Below are 24,941 nucleotides of genomic sequence, written 5' to 3'. Positions count from 1 at the left end.
CATGGCAAAAATAACACAAAACTAGGAGTTAACAGATCTGAGTTCTAATTCTAGGTCTATTACACTAAGTTAAACTTGATTGTAAGTTAAGAATATGGATATGCTTTGTATAAAACTCAAAGAGATTTATCATTGTGATTTGTATAACTGATATTATGAGTTAAAAGATTAATAAATAAAACCAATGTGCCATTCAGTTTCAATTAGAGGAATCTGCAAACTAGTGAGTACTGGAATGCGTAGCAATCATAATAAGAAGAAGCTGCTAATTTTATTCTAAGACCACATACTGCACGTAGCAAAACTACAATTGCCCAACAAATGACCACAGCATTAAAAGTAAAATTATGACAGCAGCAACTTCATTAGTTTAGTTTTCTCCTACTTCTCCGGCATCTAAAAAGTGTCTGCTGTCTAGCACATAGTAGACATTCAAACATTTATTGAATAAATATCCTCCACAACTAAGTGCCACAATATAACCTCACAGTCTATGCATAATACTTATCGATTTTACTACTTCCAATTTCATATTAACCAGCACTTTTTAATGTTCTTAAAATCTGTGAGACTATAAATCAAATAAAATTGTAACATTTTAAATAATCCATTCTTTTATTTCCCTAAACTTGAAAAGATATGAAATTATCCATTAAAAGAGGAGAGTTCATAACTTAAGCCAAATGAGTAATATATTAATAACTGCTCAGTTTATGTAAATGAAGAACTGAAAACTGATCCTATAACATTTGTCCACTAGAAGTTACTAGTCACCAATAAAGATACGCCACAGTTCTTCCTAAAAGTACTTAACAGTACTTGGTGTCAGGTGGACGTTGTGGGTGCTGGGGCCTAATGGTTACACAAGACTCTTGGGCAGGCAGATGGCTTCTCGGTGGCAGGCTGTAGGGGCCTCTGTGCACTGGAGATCTCTCCAGCACCAGGAGCAGCTTGAGGACAGCAAGGAGCTGCAGCCTGTGGCCAGCCATCCAGGAGACCTCTGCCACAGCCCTGGGTTCCCTGTGCAGACAGTTACAAAGGAGGCTGCCCCTGACAGTCGTCAACCTCAACCTCTGGGGAGACCCCTCCTGGAAACACCTGGAAACCCCAGAGCCAGGGCAGCAGAGCCTCCAGGCTACAGCTCGCTCAGCTAAGAGTGCCTTGGATGCCAAGTACCAGAGAATCCAAGAGTCCTGACACCAAGTGGCTAGTGGAGACTCAGGTGAAGGCCAGGAGGAGGAAGAGAGGGGCAGAGAAGAGCAGTGGATCCCCAACTCACAGCCTGAGCCAGAAGAGCACCCAGCTGTCTGGAGGCGCCCCTGCCCACTCAGCCGCAGACCCCTGGGAGAAGGAGCATCACTGCCTCTCTGCCCGGATGGGTTCACATACCCACCCACTACGGCGGCTGAGGCGGGAGTCTGCCTTCCAGAGCCCTTACTCCTTGACAGAGCCCCTCTGCTCTCCCAGCGAGTCTGACAGTGACCTAGAGCCTGTGGAGGCAGAACAGCATCTCCAGAAGCTGTCCCAAGAGCTGGAAGAAGCCATTATGGCAGAAGAGAGTGGTGACATGAGCATCTCTCTCACTGATGACAGAAGAAGTGCCCTACAGGAAACAAGCCCTGTCTGATCACCAAAACTTCATATCCAAGGATGTCTGTACTTCCCCATGAGCTTCCTGGACAAAGGAGTCATTAGTAACCCTGGGCCACTGCTAACAAGGACCTAACAAGGGGCCCAGAGCCCCCTGCTCTGGCCACATCTAGCCAAAATGATTTAGTTCAGAACTAACACGGCAGCAACAAGAATGGAAAAAACATTTTTTTTTTTTTCAGACGGAGTCTCACTCTGTCACCCAGGCTGAAGTGGAGTGCAATGGCATGATCTCAGCTCAGGGTTCAAGCAAGTTTCCTGCCTCAGCCTCCTGAGTAGCTGGGATTACAGGCACCCAGCATCATGCCTGGCTAATTGTTGTATTTTTGTAGAGATGGGGTTTCACCATGTTGGCCAGGCTGGGCTGAACTCCTGACTTCAGGTGATCTGCCTGCCTCGGCCTACCAAAGTGTTGGGATTACAGGTGTAAGCCACTACACCCGGCCTGTTATCCTCTGAATTAAACCCAAACATAATGTAATAAGGTCTATGCGGCTCTGTACCATCCAGTCCTTCGCTTTTCTATAGCCAGATCTCATCCGACATTCCCCCTCCCTCAAGATGCTAGGTCAAAATTAATACTCTTTCATTTCTTCAAATAATTCCAATTCTGTCTTGCCTCAAAGTCTCTGTCCGTGTGGAATGCTATTCCCCAGTTCTTCAGACTTGGCTCTTTATTGTCTTCCAAGATGCCACCTTAAATGTGACCTTCTCAGAAGCCTTCTCTAGCCTACCTATATTAAAAACTGCCCCCACATTATTTTCTATTTTATGTCTCTTTTGTTCCTTAATAGCATTTCTCACAACTCAAAATAGCATTTGTATTTTCTATCTTCCCAACTGAAATGCAAGCTCCATGAGAACAAAAACTTCAAACTCATTCATCTTTGTATCCCCAATACTTATCATATGCCTGTAATATACTTGGCATTCAAATATTTACTAAGTAATTTCACATTTTTTAAAAATCACTCTATGAGCCTATTATTAAATATGTCAATATGCATATATATCTATAAAAGATTATAAAAAACAAAATTTTGATGTTATCTTTGTTTTTTGTTTTTGATTTTTGAGACGGAGTCTCACTCTGTCACCCAGGCTGGAGTGCAATGGTGTGATCTTGGCTCACTGCAAACTCCACCTTCTGGGTTCACACCATTCTCCTGCCTCAGCCTCCCAAGTAGCTGGGACTACAGACACCCGCCACCATGCCTGGCTAATTTTTTGTATTTTTAGTAGAGATGGGGTTTCACCGTGTTAGCCAGGATGGTCTCGATCTCCTGACCTCGTGATCCGCTCGCCTCGGCCTCCCAAAGTGCTGAGATTACAGGCGTGAGCCACCGCGCCCGGCCCATCTTTGTTATTTTTAGCTGTTGAAGTAGATGTATTTTCTATATTTACTTTTCAGTATGTTCTAAATTTTTTATAATAAACCTTTAAACTCATAAATTAAAGATTTTAAAGTCTAACATTTCAACTGCAAAATGCTTTTAATCTTTAAATGATATAAAATAATAAAGGTACAGAATGACTTAGGCTTATGATACAATAAATTTTTTTTTTTTTAGTATCATGGGGTTTCTCAATGTCACTGTCTATACTTAGCTTTATATCTCTACAGAGTTTTAACTAATCTCGGACCATTCGTGGTCCAGTTATTTAGATCAACTAACTGCTTCAAACTATGTCTTCATACTTTTTAAAATGCAACATAAAATATCTTAATAACACTCAATAAATCAAAGCATATTTCTACAACTATCCTACCTCTGTATCTACAGATAAAAAGAATAATGTAAGTCAATAATACCTGAACACTTACCCTTGCCAGGCTCTATTCTAAGTATATATAGAGTTATTCATTTATTCTTTGCAGCCCATTTTACAGATAAGGAAATTTAGGCGCTAACAGACTAAATCATCTACCCAAAATTACAAAACCACTGTCAGACTGGGATTCAAACTCAGAAAATCCTGCTCTAGTCTAGAGGCTATGCCCTTCATCACACTATACAAAAGTGGAAACAGGCCAGGCATGGTGGCTCATACTTATAATCTAAGCACTTTGCAGGGCGAGGTGGGAGGATTGCCTAAGCCCAGGAATTTGAGATCAGCCCTGGGCAACATACCCAGACTCTGTCTCTACCAAAAAAAGAAAAAAAAAGGTGAAAACAAACTGATGGGCCAGATAAAAGTTCAAGATATAAGATGCTATGCTTCTTAAAAATTACATTCCATCATCCTTACATTTATGAAAACAAAGCACAAACAGCAATTACGCATTTATCGAAAAGCCGAGTCAAACTGAACAAACCGAGTCAAAGTTTAATTTTAAAAAGGACAAATTACTGGGCCTCAGATATATTTTATAGGAGTCGTATTCCAAGATTTCGGAATATTTAATAGCAAAATTTTGTTATTTACCAAAAATAAATGAAGGAAGAACTCCTAAGGCCACTGGACAATAAAGATCCAGAATGTAAATTAATCACAACGTTTGTATCTGCTCCTTCTCCAGCCTCATTTCCTGATTCAACTCCATATATACCTTATGCTTAACATGAAGATCCTTGGCACTGGGTGATTTTTAAAGTACAAACTATTTGAGAGCAATCCTAAATTTCTGTTAGATGTACTAACTCATGGAGATAACCTCACAGGGATTCTCTAAGGATTCAATTGGATGAAACATACAAAATGCCTGGCAAAAATTTAAATCCCACATGCAAATATGGATGATGCTGCACTGCAAAAGGGCCCAGCATTGACTCTGTCATCCTGGGTATTTGGTAATTCACAATCATATTTAGCATTCTCAAATGTCAATGCTTATAATAATCGTCACTCCCCACCCAGCTTCCTCACTTCACACCTCTGGTTTTCCACCATGCCTTTCTCCATCTGACAAACTCATACATTCTCAGCAGACACTTCTACTCTGGATATTTAAAAAAAAAAAAAAAAAAAAAAAAAAAAGGGATTCACTAACAACCTGCATCTCCACATCAAAATTAGTAACTCCATCTTTGTAATTCAGTAAAATACAGCACATAGCCTTAGGCCCTTTTACCCTTACCATAATGTATCATCACCCTTTAAGTGGATATGCCTTCTAGCAGACTACAAGGTAGGGTGAATATCTTACTGATCTTGAAATTCCAAACACCCAACTGGTATCTGGCACAGAGGACGCACTGAAATTTTGGGTTTGCCTGCTTGTTTTTTAATAAAGTATACTAAAGAGTGAAAAAGGAATGATACCTGAAAACACGTACATCTATTATGTATCAGTTAAAATTTTTTAAACTATATTTATAATTATACTTTGTTCCAAAGAAGGGGGAAGGGGGACTTATTTTTTAATACTTCCAATAAATATTCTTATATTTTGTTATAACTTCAGTGAGGCATAATGACAAAAAGTAGATATATTTAAGATATACAATTTGATTTGATATATGCATACATTATGAAATATTCACCACAATGAAGCTAATTCACATAATCCAGCACATCACAGTCTTACCTTTTTTTTTTTTTTGGTATGTTAAGAACTCTTAAGGTCTACCCTCTTCACAAATTTCAAGTACAGTATACGATACTATTAACTATAGTCATATTGTTGTACATTGCATCTCCGAACTTATTTATGTTGCATAACTGAATCTTTGTACTTGAAGTTTCAACATCTCTCCATTACTCCTTTCCCTAGCCCCTGGTAAGTATTTGTCTTTCTATGCTCTGCGTTATTTCACTAAGCATAACGTCCTCCACATTCATCCGTGTTGCTGCAAATGGCAGGATTTTCTTCGTTTTTAATGCTGAATAATATTTCACCGTGCATGTGCATATGTGTCACATTTTCCTTATGCATTCACTGATGAACACTTAGGTTGTTTCCATATCTTGGCTATTGTAAAAACTGCTGAAAAGAACATAGCAGTGCAGATATCTCTAACAGGTATTTTCAGTAAATGTAGCAAGGATGCTAGATAAGCTACCACAGTAGTGGTCTTTTAAGAAACAAAATATTTATACACATTTTCCTATTTTTAGATTATGCAATCCACTCTCAGGCAATTTTCAGGTTTACATTTAAATTTTTTTTTTTTTAATTAGCCACCTCTGGTGCTTCACAGCCTGGGAGGCTGAGGTGGGAAGACTGATTGAGTCTAGGAGTTTGAGGCTGCAGTGAGCTATGATCATGTCACTGCACTCCAGCCTGGGCAACCAAGTGAGACTACATCTCTAAAAATACATAAATAATAAATGTTTTTAAATGGTCAATTTCAGCATCTTTATATTTCCAGTTACTCAAACCATAGCTGGCACAAAACCATCACTAAATATTGTTTAAAACTCTATGCACACACAGACATATTCACCAACGGCTAACTTTCTCACTTTAACCTTCAATAGTTCTATTTAGGACCCATACAACAGACCTAGAACCAAACAAACTTTTTTTTCCTTCTTTTTTTTTTGAGAGAGGGTCTCACTCCGCCGCCCAGGCCGGAGTGCAGTGGCCTGCTCAAGGCTCATTGCAGACTCGACTTCCCCCAGGCTCAGGTACCTGATTCTCCCATTTCAGCCTCCTGAGTAGCCAGGAATACAGGGGCACATCACCACGCCCAGCTAATTTTTTTGTATTTTTTGAGGAGATGGGGTTTCATCATGTTGCCCAAACTGGTCTCGAACTCCTGGGCTCAAGTGATCTGCCCATCTTGGCCTCGAAAAGTGCTGGGATTACAGGCAAGAGCCATAGCGTACGACCCCAAACAAACACGGAATAAACATCAGAGAGTATGCAAATTCAATTCAAAAATAGGCAGGGGTACCTACAATTGCAGTTTAGCTTTTCTTTCTTAATGTGGTACCCAGAAGAAAGAAATGGCGAGGATTAATAGAGTCTGAATATGTGTAGCAAAGCAGAAATAAGAGCTAAACATAACAATGGTTCAAGGCATTGGGGAAACAGAGCAAAAATTACATACACGTCATGAATGAAAAGGTTAGAGATTTATTGCTGGACAATAGGAATAAAGAAGGGGGATTAAGATTATCTAGTTATCCAACATCAGATTTTTTTAAAAAGAAAAAAAAAGACAGTAATAGAAAACACGGGCCTGTGCAACTTGTAGTGTGCTGAGTAGGAGACAAAAACTTCAAACAAGGGTTTAAAAAGACTTTTTACTTATTGAGAATATTTTAAGAAACTACAAATCACTTTGACTACCCTAGGGGGTTTTGATGAGGCTGTTTATGATAAGGCTGTTTAGTATTCTGTAATCACATAAATGAGATACTCACTTCAAGCATTTTTTTTAATTAAAATCCCAGCACTTAATTCAATGAAAGTTTTTGAGGTGTTTCAGTTCCATATAATGTCAAGTTTAGGAAGATCAAAGAGAGGCAGAGAAAGTGAAAATGACTAGAGGAAAAAAAGTTACACAGTGGCCAAGATCCATAAGCACACATAAAAGAAACACGCGGACAGATACAGGTACTTGGGCTCTGAGATGAATGTTAGTCCAAGTAAACTGCGCCTGCCAGGCTCTGTGGCTCCAATCAGCCTGTGTGTACTGGAAGGGAGTTACCACTATCTTATGAAAACACTGAATAGACATTATTAAACATTCTGCAACTGCTCCTAGCCTTAATCCTGAAATTGTTTCACTTTAAAGGATATGGCTGACAAGGCCCAGTAGAAAGGAAATTAGTCTCGGGACTGCAGCCATGATGCTTGTGCTGTATCACACCAAGGGCCAAAGGAAATAAAGCCAAAATTCAAATCAATCATTGGCTTGGGGTTCCCTACCCCCAATTTAGACCTTTCCTAGTAATGAAGTTCTCCGAGGAGGAAATGTTCAGCTAGACTAGGGGAACAGGAGGCTGAGAACAGAGACTTAAGATCAGCAACAATGAAACTAGTCACGGAAAATAGTTACAGAAGGTAGAATTAGAAAGTGTCAAGAAAGACTGAATATCCAACGTATACTAATATAAAGATCTAGATGGATAAAGAAAAGAACAAACCATTTAGATTTGGCAACAGAAATCATCATCTGTAGATTAAGCTTGAAATTCACACAGGAATGAAATTTAGAAGTTAATATTGAAGTAAGTAATATGCCACTAGTCTGAAATATTGTTATTCACAGCTGAGGGGTCTGGGTTGACTTCGACTCTTGACTTCTAACATTAGTTCAATCTGGAAACACTTATCCTTTTTACACATGGAATTCTAAAAGCTTTATATAAGCATTTTATGGCAAATATATTATCTTCGGATATCAAAAGTTTTTTACTGGCAAAGACATTTGCAACTGTTTTTCTGTCAACAACTTTGTAAATCATCACATACGCCCAATTACATTTTTTTAAAAAACTAATCTTTATATTAAGAAATGGGCACATTTGAAATAAAGAAGATTATCACAGTGTGTTTCTTCTTGGATTTATCAAGGGCTTATACTGATTTAAATCATTCTATAAACTCTGTATGTTTAATGCTAAAGATAATTTTTATTTCTTACACTTCATATAAATAGCCAGATTCCTTTCTAAGCTAAGAATACAGGCGATTTTACAAAATTTCATCTAAACATTTTCATAGCCACTACATAATTAGAATTCTCAAGCTCTCTTCTTCTAAATAGTTTCCTAACTGGCATCCTTATCTCTGTTATCTCCTCATTGCCATCCACCCAGAATTGGCTGTCTCAAACACAAAGGACATGTCAGCCCCCCCCATCTTCAAAAACCACAATGCCTCTCACCTCCTAATGACAGGATATAGATTTGTAACTTCAAGAGTTTATTAACAAAACATTCTGAAAGTTCAAAATGCCTTTACCTCAAAAATTAAAACATATGTACATTTTCCCTAACGTGCATAATTAGAAATCTTTAGTTGTATATCTCTCAAATAATCTAATAAAATGCATATGCCCAGAAAATGTGTATTTGTTCTGGGTGTCCCATTCTTCCTAGTATACAGACGAGTACCCCAGTTTTAGATGTGCTGACATTTTGATACATGCTGAATACACTAGGGAATTGTAAAGCTCTTGATAAGTTGGCCCCAACCTTCTTTCTTCTTGCATTCCCCACTACTCTACATATACCTTATACTTAACTCTAAAGAAAACTATTTACCCACTATTCTTGGATATGCCTCCTCCCAGAAAGCCTTTTCACTCATCTCCGTAAGAAGTCCTATCTTCTTGTGAGCTTGGGCAAGTTACTTAAGATCATCCAGTATGTTTCCTAATCTACTATACGAAGATAAAGACAGCAACAATAGAAACTGAGGACTACTTGTAGGGGAGGTAAGGAGGAGGGGTTAAGGGTTGAAAAACTACTGAGTACCATGCTCAGTACCTGGCTGACGAGATCACTGGTAACTAAAATCTCAATATCATGCAAAAAACCCAGGCAACGAACCTGCAACATGAATCTAAAATAAAAGTTGGAATCAAAAATGAATCCAAAAGAAAAGTTGGAAGGAAAAAAAAAGTAGCTATCTAACAGGATTAGTCTCAGAATAAAAAACAGTGATGTATAATATAAAAAGCACTTAGCACAATACTAACACATAGGAATAGTTTAATCAATGTGCCTATTATTACCTAGTCTGAGTTCAAAACAGTCAGACCTACATCTTACTCTTTTGTTTAATTCTTTCCCACTTTCTCTTTCGTGTTATTCTGCTTGTACTTAATAATTATTTAGTTAATAAAACCTCATCAATTCAGAAGTAAATTCCTAGGTAGATCTTAACAAGGTAAGGTCCAAAGTCTAGTAAATGTCAAAAAATGGCTTACTATCCATATTATTAGCAGTTAGTTTTACTATTAGCTTAGCCAATATATACATTAACTATATTACATAAATGCAGATCTCCGACAATCATTGTGAAAGTGTTCACACCGCAATTATCATCAATGATTAGGGCACTATCAAAAATCCTTGATATCATTACACAAAAAGAGCCTAAATTAATCTGAAAATACTAGCATGTATCCAGCCACAAAGCAAGCCTTTGCCAAGCTAAATCATCCTGTGTCCTCCTTTAGAATAAAAGGAAGCTAAATCTTGGATCCACTTTTCCAACTGGCCCTCTGAATTCTTCCTGTGCTATGAGACTCCCAACAGAGGCCAGTTCTGCCATGGTATTCTTTTTTTTTTTTTTTTTGAGACGGAGTCTCGCTCTGTCACCCAGGCTGGAGTGCAGTGGCTGGATCTCAGCTCACTGCAAGCTCCGCCTCCCGGGTATGCGCCATTCTCCTGCCTCAGCCTCCCGGTTAGCTGGGACTACAGGCGCCCACCACCTCGCCCGGCTAGTTTTTTGTATTTTTTAGTAGAGATGGGGTTTCACCGTGTTAGCCAGGATGGTCTCGATCTCCTGACCTCGTGATCCGCCCGTCTCGGCCTCCCAAAGTGCTGGGATTACAGGCTTGAGCCACCGCGCCCGGCCCTGCCATGGTATTCTTAAGAGTACCAAGGGATGCAATGTTTCCAGACCAATTAGATTACTACCAATTCTTAAATGTTCAGAATTGACTAGATCAAATGGATATGAACAGATTTTTTAATCCTGTAGTTAGCAACAATAATACAACTACAGCAATGACTAAAGACTGATGAAGAAAAGCACTGGTAATGATACTTTAGGGAAAGAGAAAGAGGATACAGCAAACGATGGCTTTAGAAGTTCTGAAAGAGCAATGTCACAGAGGAACAAAGGTTTCTCACGCCATCTGAATCTACTTTGAGTCTATGGTCACAATGGAAACACTAACATGTGTAAATTATTCATAAAATATTACTGAAAGCAACACATATATCCCACAGGCAAACAAACTACTAATTTAAAAAAATAAGGAATACAACTGATGTCATTAAAAGTTCCGTTTAACATTTTCCCAATGACAATCATGCTAATTTGAGATATTTCCATCTAAATTAATGAAAGCTCCACAACGCAGAGGTGTTTAACAGCACTGGGTAAAGTGGCCATTCTAAATGGTATTATATGTTGAACTAAGAATGTATTAAACTTTAATTGAGATTTTAATACTTCTAAGAGACATGTTTTTATATATGTATATTTCGAATAACATGCCAAATCAGTGAAATGGTACTACAATTAAGATAAAACCTTCATATAGGCACTAAAGAATGTTACTTTAATTCATTCTTTAAAAGGATAGAGGCAAATATGTTCAGTTAAAATTTGTTTTTGAAAATTCTGAAACAATTAATTCCATAAGAAATAATGTAATATTTCAATTATTCGGCATTTTGTTGTTGCTGTTTCACTTTCATAAGCTATTTCTCAGGGACCCTATCTGGATGAGATTGGTCACTCCCCACCAGGATCAATTCATCAACTCTAAATCTGTTAGGCAAAGAATTTAAAAAAAAAAAAGGTATTGTTTTGAGTTATTAAAGTACTGCTTTAGAACACAATCACCAAGCTCTCACCTATCCCTAACTTGCTTTAAATTTCAATCACTTTCAAAGTAAGTGCTCTAAATACGTAAGTGCTGTATATGTCATTTAAAACCCTTACTATACAATGTTATGAAGATTGGTTCTGTCTCATCAAAAACATTTGTACACTGAATTCTGAAAAGGTAATATTTAAAAAGGAAAAGAAAATATAAACCTGTGTTCATTATGACAATGTGTCTGTTTATTTGGATGATTTGTATAGTTTTGAGCAATAATAGTTTATTTGAGCAAATAAACACAGGATAAATTAAAGGCAATGTATTCTTAGAGTACACTAAATCCCCAAAATAAAACACTTGAGAGGCAAACTGCAGTGAAAAAGAAAGTTTCATAGATTTTATTAGTAAAAGGCAAACTCTTATGGAGCTTCTAAAGGTAAGTATTAAAAACACCAGTCTCAAGAGAAAAACAGAAAAGTGATTTTGGTTGTCATTTTGCAGAGCGATTAAGAATACTCACTGCTAAATCACAACTTTAATCAGAAGCCAAAGACACCAATTCTTCTCTCAGAAGGCTTTCAAAAATTTTCAATTTTCCAAATTCATGTGAAGTTTAGTTCTCTTATTACTGATGCTCTACTCCATCTCTATCCATTAACGCTGCCTAGAATATGACACCACACCACAGTATTTTGTAAATTCAGTCTATGGTTTTACTTCCTGAAGTGTACACTAATGCTAATAAATTAGGTTCTAGGCTTTGCATAACATTTACAAATAGAACCATAAAAGAAAGCACTATTCATACAATCTTAAGAATGGGAAACTGCCCTATAGAGGCCATATAGTTCAAACAAATTTTCAATATTCTCTAACTTCATCACAGATTTTCAATTTACCTTTACCAAGATATGAGTGCTACTGACTGTATTTACATAAACTTATTAAAATAACAATTTAATTTGTATATTGTGTAGTTTTATGATTTAAAATTTAAGTGGAAATGTTTAACTTGTTAAAAATCAATATTCTGATGAAAGAAAAGAACATTAGAAATAATTCCAGGGTATTCTTCTAGCAAACTTATTTTAAAGCCCTATGGCACAACTCATTTTGTGTGACACATTGGATTTTTTTCCAGTAAGAATCACCTTTTTCCCCCAATGCTTTAAATAAGTACAGACAAATTTAAGTCTTAAAAAGGATTGTAAATAGCTTATTAAAATAAAATTCCATCTGAGCAATTTTCTTAATGTGATCTACACAGTATAAAATATTAGCAGTCAGTAAATACTAAATGTTCTGAATTGCTTGCCTTTTTAGCAATTAGTTTTTGACAGAGCATTAGCCAATTATGTATTAACCAAATTTTTCTACTAGAGAAACCCAGAACCACGCTTATACCTTCTACAAACCTAAATATTTCTGCTCCTTCCCTTCCTGCATGAGGCATTAAATCTCCAAATTATAGTCTTATCAACTTTCCTAATAATCACTATTCTTCACTATAATGTTACTTGTCACATTTTTATTTGGAGAATAAATACTATTCAAGCATAAAGCATAAAGTTGTCTGGCCTATCTTCTCACTCAAACTGTATTATGCTCCTAATGCTGATTATTTTATAATCACTTTATCCCAGTTACCCAATTGGTAGGTTTGATGTATCAAGTTCCATTTAATAGGGCTTGATATGCTTCAGGGTAAAAAACATGCTGATCATTATGTTCTATCCCCTACATCCTCTAAAGTCTTTAACGTTTACCAACATCCTTCTTCTCTCTAGAATAGTAAATATCCTATCATAGAACCCAGAGAAACTGCTTGGCTTTAAAGAAGACGGTTTCTGAGCACTTGTCAGAGAAGCTGTTCGTAACTTCCAGATGCCCGCTGGACTATCACTTTGGTTAAATTAATCATGGGTCATCTTGTGCCTCTTTAAACTTTTTAGTCTTAAAATTACCGTAGGAAATCTACAGATCTACTTTAAAACTAAGTGAAATACAAAAAAAAATCATTATTTTAGCTCCATTACTTTTCCCAAAGAAATCATTTCAGGGTCCTTATATCATAACTTTTACTTAAACCACAACCCATCAGTTGTACATAACACCGGAAGGCTTTAAAAAGGATACAATTCTGCACTTAACCTTACAAAGCACGTTTCCAAGTTCTCAATTACGAGAACGTTCTACAAAAAAAAAAAAAAAAAAAAAAAAAAAAAAAAAAAAGGTGCTGGTGCAGTCTATCAGAACTGTGTTGCTAGCTGCAAGCCCCGAGTATGCTGCACTTTGCAAATTTTAAGTATAATTTCTGGTTACCTGCTGCGGTTTCTGCACCCTTTGTCACCCAGTGATGCTCCCACCAGCAAACACCTTCCATCACTTAAAACGGCCTCTTGCCACCCCGCAAAAAAATGCACAGTAAACTTAGGCATTTCTGCATACAAACACGGAACCACTAATATCACCAGGTATTATGGCTCTCAAAGAATCCTCTTTAGCAGCCTCCCCTGGGACGTTGTGTTCAACGGGGCTTTGAACCGGTGAGACTCGCTGCCAGCTGCCTTTGCAAAAGCAGCACCAGGGGTAGACTCAATACCGCAATGCTGCTGCTGACTTTTTTCCAGCAGCTTCAAAAAAAAAAAAAAAAAAAAAAAAATCAGCTCAGTCCCCTGCAGACCCTGCTGGCTCTTCTGCAGCACGAAACAGAAACCACCGCATTGCTCAGCTTGGAAGATCTGAGAGCCCGACTGAAGGGAGGGGAACCAGTGCCGTCGAGAGGCTCGGCGAGAGTGGGGTGTTGGGGTAGCGTGTTGGGGTGAAAAGGGAAGATGTCCGGAGTGCAGGGAACCGCGACGGAACAGCAGCCAGGGCTCCGCATCACGCCCGGCCGGGGCCGTGGAATAGCGGACGTCCGGCGGAGATGCTGGCCTCTGCACGGGATGGGGGGGTCCCACCGCGGCCGGCCGAGCCCCGCCCGCCGCCCCCTAGCCCCTCACCTGTCGTGAGCGCTGGGCTATCGCCGGCCGCCGCGGCGGGAGAAGAGGCGGCAGTTGTGGCAGAGCCAGTCGCCCGCCGCCCGCGGAGGTGCCGGGGTACAAGCTCGCATCCGTCCGCCGCTCCGGCTACCAGCAGCCCGAGCACCAGCAGCGCAGCCCAGCGCCGCAGCCGCAGCCAGCCCCAGGCTGGGCCGGGAGTCGAGGCGGGATGAGGGCGCCGAGGAGGAGCCGGGTGAAAGCGCAGCTGCGCCCCGGCCGCTTGCCGCTCGCCTGCTCCCTGAAGCGCCGCCACCGCCGCCGGCGACTCCTCCGGCCGCCCCCGCCGCCTCAGTCGCGGACTCCTGCCGGGCACCAGCCTGGTCCCGTCGGCACCGGCGGCCTCCGGAGCTCTGATTCCGGCTGCGTTCATTGGTTCCGGTTATTTAATTAAAAAAAAAAAAAAAAGGTGGGGGGTAGAAAGGTACGGCGTCTTCAGGCGGTGCACAACACCCGCGCTGCTGCTGCGGCAAGACCGGGATCCGCTGCTCTGGCGCCGCCAAACACCAGCCCCAGCGCCCGCGCCGCCGCCGCCGCCACCGCCGCCGCCGCCGCCGCGGCGCATCCCCCCGCCCCCTCCGGCCGGCGCTGGTCGTAGTACCACGCTCCGCCGGGACGCCTCCCTCCCCTCGCACATTCGCTCGCATACCAATCCCCCGCCTCCCTCAGGCTCTCTACGGCGCAGGCGCGGCGCTGCTGTACAGCGCGTGCGCGGCACCCCAGCCCCGCCCCGGAGGCGTTCCCGGACCAACGGTAGTACGGCGGGGCGGTTACTAACGCTGTAGCGAGCCGCGAAGATAGGGGGCGGGGAAGAAGGAGGACGTGTACCCCTCCCTCATTCACGGCACCACCGCGAGGGGGAGTGGGGGGCTACAAGGGGGCGGAGAGAAGAGTGCAGACGTCCCACATCCTGAGGGCGAGTTACAGCCTCGTGGAGGGCAGCAAAAGTAATTGCATGGGTTAGGAAAATCTCGCAGTCGGAAAACAGTAGCGTCCCCGCAATTTCAGTATAGGTGGGGCTTACAAGTGGCTGGCTGTTTAGACGCGGTTAGCATAGGTTAGCGCTTTATTTACTTGCCAAACATTTCACAAAGCGCGTACTATGTGTGAGTGTACCAGGCATTGTTCTAACCGCTTTGCACATTTACATGCTATATCTCCAAAATTATCGTTATCCCCATTTTACGAATGAGGAGACGAAGGCCCAGAAATTTGAACTAAGTTGTCCCACAGCTAATTCATGGGAAATGAGCCAGATTTAGCAGCCACTGAGAGGGCCTATTTAAGAGAATTTACTCTAGCTTCTGACTCTCCTAGGTACAGACATTTACGTGAACTCATCACCTTCCCACCCCCATCCCATCGACTCTGTGCCGTATCCTGAACCGGCTGACAGAACAATGGTGCAGACTTGACTTGTTTTCGCCAACCTGGAATAAAGCAAAGTTCTTGGGCACACAAGGTCTGCTCTCTGTTGTAAATCCTGTTCAGACCTGGTCTAATTGGTTTGGATAAAGAAAGAACCGGAATCTTTCTCATCCAAACCAGTTGCCAGCATATTTTTAAGGCCACCTCCCTTCAAATTTAAAAAGTGTTGAATGTAATATCACTATAAATTAAAAGCCCTAGAAATTCACACACAAGGAGGCATTCTCTCTCCCGGGACACAAAATTGTTTAAAATTTGCAGATAGGGTTATTAAACACGAAGATCCTTTTGCTATTGGGTTCTGTTGGTTTGATTCTGTTTATTGGTTTGTTTGCTTTCTCAAGCCAAGAAGATACTCAAATTACATTCTCCTAAAGTATTTCTTAGGCAGCCTGGCCAAGATAACCACAAATATCGTTTATTGTAGAAGGGCAGATGCACACTTTAGAAAAGAATCCAGGATGTCTCTGAGGCTAAGTCAATCTATCAACAATTATTTCTCAGCAGACTTCTTGTGGGCATAGTGTTCAGGTGGCAATTCTTTATAGGGCAAAACAGGGAGATTATCTTTCCCCTGCTGAAAGGCACAGCAATGAAGTCACACCAGAGTGCTGAGTGCCCACCAGAGAAGATAATTCTGCTAGGGGACCAGAACAATATAACAAGCTTGTTCCTGCTCTCCAGGAGGCATCATTTCATTTATTAAATGTTGACTGAGTACCTAGTATGCCAAGGAGGGTACTGAGTGGTGAGGGTTCAGCAAGAGAGACACTTGAAAAAGGCAATTAAGTCAGCAGTCAGGGCTATGAGATAAACAGCACAGTCCCATGACTAAGGCATCTTACAATCTTTTTAAGGAGATAAAATTTACACCCATTAAACAATTAGAGGCTAATACAAGGTAGTAATCAGTTGCTAAATGGTGTAGTGCAAACTGTGTTATAGCAATAACAGTATAAAAACACAACAAATTAACAAATCACAGGGGCCAGGCTTCTTTAAACAAAGATGATTTCGTATTTTTTTCCTTCTTTTAAAGATAGTGAGGGTGTTGACATTGAGAGTGTATTGGAGTTAGAAGTGTTTATTATTCCTCTCACTACTGGAACCGGAAAGGAACTAAGGATCCGGCAAGCACTAAAAAGACCAAGGTCAGGCAGGCCAGGGGCCAGGAATAAACCCTCCACCGCAGATCATCTTTGCCACAGGTATATAAGTTTCCAGCTGTTAAATGACTAGCCGGAATGCACCTTGCTAAACAGAGGTAGGTGTCACTGTGCATCATAGCATAAACCCTAAGAACGGAAAGGAGAAAATTCATTTCTTTGAAAGAAAACCCCAACCCTAGAATTATAGATGCTTCTATTTGCAAGCCAAACACAAACACAAGACTCCAAATGAGGCAATCGCTTTCTCCCCGTTTCCTTTCCCACCTCCACGTTTTTGTTTTCCCTTTCCTTCCCTTTCCCTTGTTCTCACCACCGGAAAGCTTCCTCTCCTTCCCTGTCGCCAAATCCCATTCAAAATCTACCCTTAGTTCCTTTTCCTTGGCACCTACCCGACTCCTACAGCCAGCCTATACCTCTCAATGTCCAAACCTCATGATATGCCTTTTTTTTTTTTTTTTACAGAACGTCTTCAGTCCCATTTTCACCAAATTATGACTTCAAACACCTGATGGGCAGCACTGAGCTCTAGAATCAGGCAAACCTGAAAAAAAACAGCAGTTCCACCACTTTTCAGCTGTGTTACATGCAGACCGGTTAATCTGTCCTCCATTTCCCCACTTTTAAATTGGGGATCCAACCATGCCCGCCCCACAAGGCTGTTAGCGGCGGCGGGAGAATAAAAGAACAAGGAAAGCCCTTGCGCGGAGCCCGGCACACAGGTGCGTTGCCACCCCTCGGGGAGAACTGGCTCTGGGCGTGCATTCTAAGCGTGTTCTTGGCTTAGGATAAACGCATCGCCCTTTGTATGCCAATGTCGTTTGATTGCATCTTCTTGCAAATCCCAAACTACTGGGACGCGCCCTGCACAGATGCACAGCAGGATCTCTGCACTGCCTCCTCCCAATCCCAGAGGCAAGCCTGCCCTTCCCAAGAGTCGGGCTTCCTATCTCCCTCTTCTCCCCTCGTTCCCGCACAGCCCACAGCACGCCGCCAGCTCTGACTAGGAGAACCGGTTCCAGAACGGCGGGCGTGGCAGCGCGCCTGCGCCACCGCAGCCCTGCGCATGCCCGCTGCCTCCCGCCGGCTTCCCCCAGGTGCGCCAGTTCTCAGGCTGCTGGGTTCCGGGACGCCGCGCGCCACGGCATGCCCGGCTTCCGGCTCCCACTATGTGGGCGGGGCGCCCGGCCGCCGCGAGATGACGTCACCGCGTGGCCGGGCGCGGCGGACTGTCAGTGGAGAGGGCGGTGGGCGTGGGGCGGGAGTAGGGGTGGAGGCACAGAAGTGGGGAATTCCGGCGCCTCGCCCTCCCACTGATCGTCTCTTTCCCGCCTTAGACTTCCTCGCGTGGCCCTGGAATGTCGGGACTGACCCAGCAGGGCGGTCCAGTCTGTTTCTATTGCTCTTGATGGTGAAGCCCCTCGGAGAGCTGCCTTTGGTGGAAACCCTGTTAGGTACCAAGTTTTCCCGCTGACTGTCCACGGACGCTAACAAGAGACTCGAGGTGCTGAGAACTTTGGAAACACCTCTAAAGTGATAGACAATGTGATGGCTCCATTCCATCAATGAAGCCCTAGCATAAAAATGGGGTCCTCAAATTGTTTGATAAAGCACTAGGAATAGAAGTGACACCGTGGAAGTAACTTATTAGCAAGACCCTTGCTCCCTAAACCCAATAAAGCATGAGATAGTCCTCAAGTGGTGTAGTGAAGGTGGAAAATTTTATTGCTGCTTTCTCTGGGAGCAGAGGAAGGAAGTCTTTGTAAATGTCTTGCATCTAGGGTAGGAAGTCAAAAACTCTAGATTTAACTTAGCTAACATCGTTTTTTAAAAGTCACTCAACAGAAGCAAGTCAACTTTGCCCGCTAAAGCCCAGTGCAGTCAGAGGGCATGTGGGGTGAGTCGTTTATATTATTAAATAGGGTATGTTTGCTCTATACTGCTTAATTTGAGGTGTTACATGAATATTATTGATCACATGATAACTGACAGGTGCTAAAGCAGTAGGAATGTTGACATTTTCCATAAAAAGAGGACTAGAATTGTGATGGAGCTAAAGTAAAGATGATCACAATTGAAAATGGTGAGAAAATGATGGTTATCAAAAAGATGAATAAGTGTTGATGAGGATGTGGAGAAAAGGAAACCCTGGTATACTGTTAGTGGAAATGTAAATTAGGATACCCATTTTGGAAAGTGGTATGGAGGTTTCTAAAAAACTGGGAATAGAATTATCGTATGATCCAGCAACCCCACTTCTGAGTATATATCCAAAGGAATTGAAATCAGTATGTCAATGAGATATCTGCACTCCCATGTTCATTTCAGCATTATTTACAATAGCCAAGATATGGAAGCAACCTAAATGTCCATCAACAGATGAATGGATAAGGAAAATAGGGTATATACACACAATGGAATAGTATAGAGCCTTAAAAAAGAAGGAAATTCTTCATTCACTGCAACATAGATGGAACTGGAGGACATTGTGCTAAGTGAAATAAGCCAGGCACAGAACAACAAATACTGTATGACCCCACATGTGTGGAATCTAAAAAAAAAGTTCATCTCATAGAAACAGAGTATAAAGATGATTACCAGAGGCTGGTAAGTGGGAATCGGGGGAGGGATTGGGGAAAGGGAAGATGCTGACCAAAGGGTACAAGGTTACTGTTAGACTGGAGGACTATGTTTTAGTGATCTATTGTACTTCACAGTAACCACAGTAAACAATATCTATTTCAAAATTGCTAAAAAGATAGATTTTTAACATTCTCACTACAAAAAAGGTTAAGTCGGTGAGATAATAGATATGTTAGCTCAGTTGAATTGTTCTACAGTGTACATATAGCTCAAAACATTGTACCCCATAAATATACACAATTAGTATTTGTCAATTAAAAATTAATTTTAAAAATATAGTGTCTGTGAGTTGTGAGGCAGGAAGCTGCCAGTCGGTTCAAAAGGAATTACCTACTTTCAATCTTAAAGTATACAAAACACCTACTTTAGAAAAAGATGCAATGCAACAAATATCAGCAAGGAGAAGAAAAGTGGGCCTGTTTAAAAGCTTCAAAGGGCTGCCTACCTCCCTCTTCTTTTGTGGAAAATCCATCCAGGGACTGAAAATTTAAACTCCTTAAGTTTGAATGTATTTTAAAAATGGCCATAAGTACAGCCATCTGAAGCCTAAACCCTTCATAAGGTGAAGAATTCCTGTATTTTTGTTCCAGTAAAACCAGGTCCTTATGCTAATACCTAGATAGAGGGTTGTTGTAAAGTAAAAATGATTGTAAAGGTGCCTGGTGCATAGTTAGCTATTATTATTTAAACCCTTAAGGGTATGAAAAACAAGAGATCATTTTGAGTTGAATTTTGCAAAAAAGGAAAGTAGAAAAAAGAACACACAAACGGTCTACAAGAGCACATACAACAAAGATACACACACAGAAATCTTTACAGGGCCATATGCCTAAAGTGACATTCAAAGGTTCTCTAGAAAACAGACCTGATGCAAAGGCTCATGTAACAATTCCTTAGAGAGTAGGATTTCCTTCAACAATTCCTTCAACCCCGGGGAAGCAAAAGTGAGGAGAAGGGAGACATGAGCCACGCACAGAAGGAGGCAGAAAAATATCAAGGCGATACACCACTCAGCTGGCTGCTCAGTCTCTCATGATGTCTCCATAGTAGAGACCACTCTGTTTTGGAACAGTGTGAAAAGAAGGGAGAAAAATGGAACTTTTGGCTCCCATCAGTCAAAGGTTTCTGCAGGAGGTGCAAACTCCCCCGCACTTTTCAGTCATGCCACCTGCCGCTCCAGGCAGCTGCCAGAGAAGCCAGATCCCTGAACAGCAGTGGCATTATACATGCATGAGCTGAGCCAGCAAGTGAATGGGTGCCAGGAGCACTCCCCACTGTCCACCTGCAGCCTGCAGTTTCCCAGGAGCGTCTACCACCTCTGTAACAAAAGGGAAGCCCCAGGGGGGAAAAAAAAGGCTGGAGATTCAAGGCATTAACCAGGCATTATTAAAGTTGTGCCCAAAAGCAGCATGAGAGACCTGGAGCAAGGGGACCATCACATCTTGGCCCCTATCACCAAGGCAGCCACAGAGCTCAACAAGCCACACTCCAAGGAAGATTGAAACATCCCTTCTGCAACCTGTAAGGATGCTGTTACGGTGTAAAGTTCCTAGATAGTAATAGTAGCATTCAACGTAAAACTATTACCAGGTAAATCCGGGGAGGCACATAAGCTGGGTTCAACTTTATGATAATGGCAAAGACATAGGAGAACCAAGGCATTGTGAACTAAGAAAAGCCATTTGTGTTTATACATCAAATATTGAATGCATTTTAGGGTCAGGTGCTATATTAGGTGCTAAGATCAAAAGTGAGTAAGATAATTTCTAGTCCAGAATCCAAGGAGCTCACAGGCATACAATAGCACCAAAAAGATAGATATTTCTTTTATTTATTTATGCTTTGTTAATTGTTTAAAAATATCTGTCACCGTGAAATGCTGGTTCCACAGTCTGGTATATAGTTAAATCATTTTAAGAAAATAGTTTATTTCAAGATGTTCTACCTCAAAATTTAATGTCAAGTAAATTTGTAAATGATCCCATATTTCACATAATGTAGTTGCCAGGAACTGGTAAAATCAGGCATTTGTCTTGATGTGTTTATATTTCCACAAAGGTGTTTCAGAAAGTGTTTTCAATGAGGAAGAATAATAATTAAAAGAGAGTTTGAGGACAAGCCTTCTGACATGGAAACGAAGGAAAACAGGAAGTCTGGAAATGTGGAGGTTTCAGTTACAGAGGAGCCCATTCCCAGAGCATTATTGTAAACACGAAAGAAGATCTGATTTTAAAAGTTGTTTCTTGGCCAGACGCGGTGGCTCACGCCTGTAATCCCAGCACTTTGGGAGGCTGAGGCAGGTGGATCATGAAGTCAGGAGGTCAAGACTATCCTGGCTAATACAGTGAAACCCCGTCTCTACTAAAAATACAAAAAATTAGCTGGGCGCGGTGGTGGGCACCTGTCGTCCCAGCTACTCGGGAGGCTGAGGCAGGAGAATGGTATAAACCTGGAAGGCAGAGGTTGCAGTGAACTGAGATCGCGCCACTGCACTCCAGCCTAGGTGACAAAGCGAGACTCCATCTCAAAAAAAAAATAAAGCGGCGGGGGGGACGGGGAGTGGAATTCTTGGTAAATTCTTAAGGTAGAATCAACAGGATTGATATTTATTTATTTATTTAAGACAGGGTCTCGCCCTGTCACCAAGGCTGGAGTACAGTGGCACAATCATGGCTCACTGCAGCCTTGACTTCTCGGGCTCAATCGATCCTTCCCATCTTAGCCTCTGAGTAGCTGAGACCACAGGCTTGTGCCACGACAACCAGCTAATTTTTGTATTTTTTTATAGTCCCAGCATCAGGAGGCTGAGGCAGGAGAATCATTTGAACTTGGGAGGTGGAGGTTGCGGTAAGCCAAGATCGTACCATTGCACTCCAGCCTGGGCAACAGAGTGATACTCTGTCTCAGAAAAAAAAAAAAAAAAAAACTTCTCACAGCAAGGTATACATTTATAGACATCACTACTCATAGAAATACTGTAGTACAAAATAAGTATTTAAATAGCAAATAAGGTTTAGTTTAATAGCAGAAAAGTAAGTTTATGAAGGGGAATTCAGTAGCTTGAGTTTACATCTTTTGCACCTGAAGTTTGAGTGTTAAGGAGATCATTTCGTAGTAAAAGAAAAAGTATTTGGAACCATTCAACCCTGGGATCAGTCCACTCTCTTTGCTATTAAGAAAGGAATTACATGTCTGTATTAGTTTCCTAGGCTTGTGTATTAGAGTTCTCCACAGAGACAGAACCAATGGGATGGATGGATAGATGGATGCATAAGAGGGTATTTATTAGGGGAATTGGCTCATGCCATTATGGAGGCTGAGAAATCCCATGACAGGCCCTCCACAATCAGACCCAGGAAAGCTGGTAGCATGGCTCAGTCCACATCTGAAAGCCTCAGAACCAGAGAAGTCAATGATGTAACTCAATCTGAGGCTGAAGGCTTGTGAACCTGAGGGATTGGGGGGTGCTAGTGCCAGTCCCAGAGTCTAAAGGCTGGGAAACCTGAAGTTGTGATGTCCAAGGGCAGCAGAAGAAGGGTGTCCCAGCTCTAGAAGAGAAAAAAAGAGAATTTGCCCTTTCCTTCCCCTTTTGTTTCATCCAGGCCCCTAAGTGATTGGATGGTGCCTGCTCACATTGAGGGTGGATCTTTCCCACACAATCCACCAATTCGCATACCAGTCTCCTCCGGAACCACCCTCACAGACAAGCCCAGAAATAATGCCTTACCAGCTATCTAGATGTCCCTTAGTTCAATCAAGTCAACACCTAAAATTAACCATCACAGGCTGCCATAAAAGTTCCACAGACTGGGTGGCTTAACCAGCAGAAATTTATTGTCTCACAGTTCTGCAGCTACAACTCCAAATCCAGGTGTCAGCAGAACTGGTTCCTTCTGAGGACTGTAAGTAAGGGATCTGTACAGGCCTCTCTCCTGGGTTTGTAGATGAACATCTTCTCCCTACATCTCCTCTCATCATCTTCCTGCATGTCTGTCTCTAAATTTCCCCCTTTTTCTTCTTTCTTTCTTTCTTTCTTTCTTTTTTTTTTTTTTTTTTTTTTGAGACAGTCTCACTCAAGCTGGAGTGCAGTGGCACAGTCACGGCTCACTGCAGCCTCAACCCCTCTTGGTTCAGGCAATCCTCCCACCTCAGCCTCCAAAGTAATTGGGACTACAGGCATTTGCCACCATGCCTGGCTAATTTTTCTATTTTTTGTGGAGATGAGGTTTCACCATGTTGCCCAGGCTGTCTGGAGCTCCTGAGCTCAAGCGATCCACCTGCCTCAGCCTCCCAAAGTGCTGGGATTACAGGTGTGAGCCACTGCACCGGGCCCCAATTTCCCCATTTTATTAATACAAGGACACCAGCTATACTGAATTAGGACCCACCCTAATGACCTCATTTTAACTTGATACCTCTGTAAATAAACTGTCTCCAAATACAGTCACACTCTGAGGTACAGGGAATTGGGACTTCAACATATGAATTTGGGAGAGGGCACAACACGACCCACAAAATGCCTAAGTAAAGCACTAAACCTAAATCTCAAGACTGCCTTGAGGCTTCAATGAGATACTTACAGTATCTGATCCTGTGCCTGGCATATAGCAGCCAATCAAATTGTAGAGTGACAGAGAATAGGTTTAACCACCAATGGTAAATACGTACAATCCCCCCAAAAAACTTTCTACTAACGTAAGCTGGCTATAAAAATAATGAAAAGGTTACTTCCTCCTAGAGCCAACCAAATGTTGCAGATGTAAGTATGTCTGGGTGACCCTAAAACCTGAGAAATGGATTTAGGATTTAAAGTTGGCATGATATGGATTTAGTGGTTCACCCAACAGCAAGAGGATCTTCATTTATCTGTGTGGTAATTTGAAATGAAAGCTCTTTCATTTGCAAAGGGCATTAATCTTTCATCATATATGTATCAAGTTACTACTAATGCCAGTCACTTGCTGGGCGTCTGAGGTTAAAGAGACAGATCGCCTGCTCACAAGAAATGTTCCATCTAATGATGGAAACAGATTAACAAGTATTTACAGTAAAAACGTGATAATCAGGGTAAAAATAGAATGCTACATAACCACAGTCCAACTGGGGCACTAGGGAAGATTTCTTAGAGGAAATAGCAGTTGAGATGACTCTGAAGGTCAGAAAGGTATTACCAAATTAAAGGTTAACCAGAGAAAGAGGAAGGAAAGACATCCTAATCAGAAGTGATATCTGAACCTTTTTAAATATATAAAGTGAAAACTTTCTTACAGAAGAGCAAATATGCAGTCTTTGAAGAACAGCCATATTGTGTTCAACATTTTCATGTAAATAATTGGGTAATAGATCTTTCTTGGCATCATGAGGCCCGCGTGTGTGTGTGTGTATGTGTGTGCATGAGGCCCGTGTGTGTGTGTGTGTGTATTTATTTTGACACAAAGTCTTGCTCTGTCATCCAGACTGGAGTGCAGTGGCACCGTCTCAGCTCACTGTATCCTCAACCTTCTGGGCTCAAGCAATCCTCCCACCTCCTCAGCCTCCCAAATAGCCAGGACTAC

General features: G+C 41.6%; 1 protein-coding gene and 1 pseudogene across 3 annotated transcripts in view; one reads left to right on the top strand and one right to left on the bottom strand.

The window, feature by feature from the left end:
* STIM2 (stromal interaction molecule 2) overlaps positions 1 to 14,812 on the bottom strand; it is a 170,061-nt gene extending 155,249 nt beyond the window's left edge. The window contains exon 1 of one of the 3 annotated variants that reach the window (XM_030917586.1): positions 14,114 to 14,812. In XM_030917586.1, coding sequence (XP_030773446.1) covers positions 14,114 to 14,522 — 409 coding nt within the window. In that variant the 5' untranslated portion in view covers positions 14,523 to 14,812. Of the gene's footprint in view, positions 1 to 11,631; positions 11,854 to 14,113 lie in introns of those variants that run through there. The other 2 variants (XM_010368900.2, XM_030917592.1) reach the window with 2 other exon arrangements.
* On the top strand, positions 885 to 1,670 carry LOC104666779 (annotated as a pseudogene).
* Positions 14,813 to 24,941: the final 10,129 nt, after the last annotated feature.

The sequence above is a fragment of the Rhinopithecus roxellana genome, chromosome 2 (assembly GCF_007565055.1).
Source record: "Rhinopithecus roxellana isolate Shanxi Qingling chromosome 2, ASM756505v1, whole genome shotgun sequence".
NCBI lineage: Eukaryota > Metazoa > Chordata > Mammalia > Primates > Cercopithecidae > Rhinopithecus > Rhinopithecus roxellana.
Note: the sequence above shows the minus strand (reverse complement) of the source record. Positions and strands in the feature narration are given on the sequence as shown.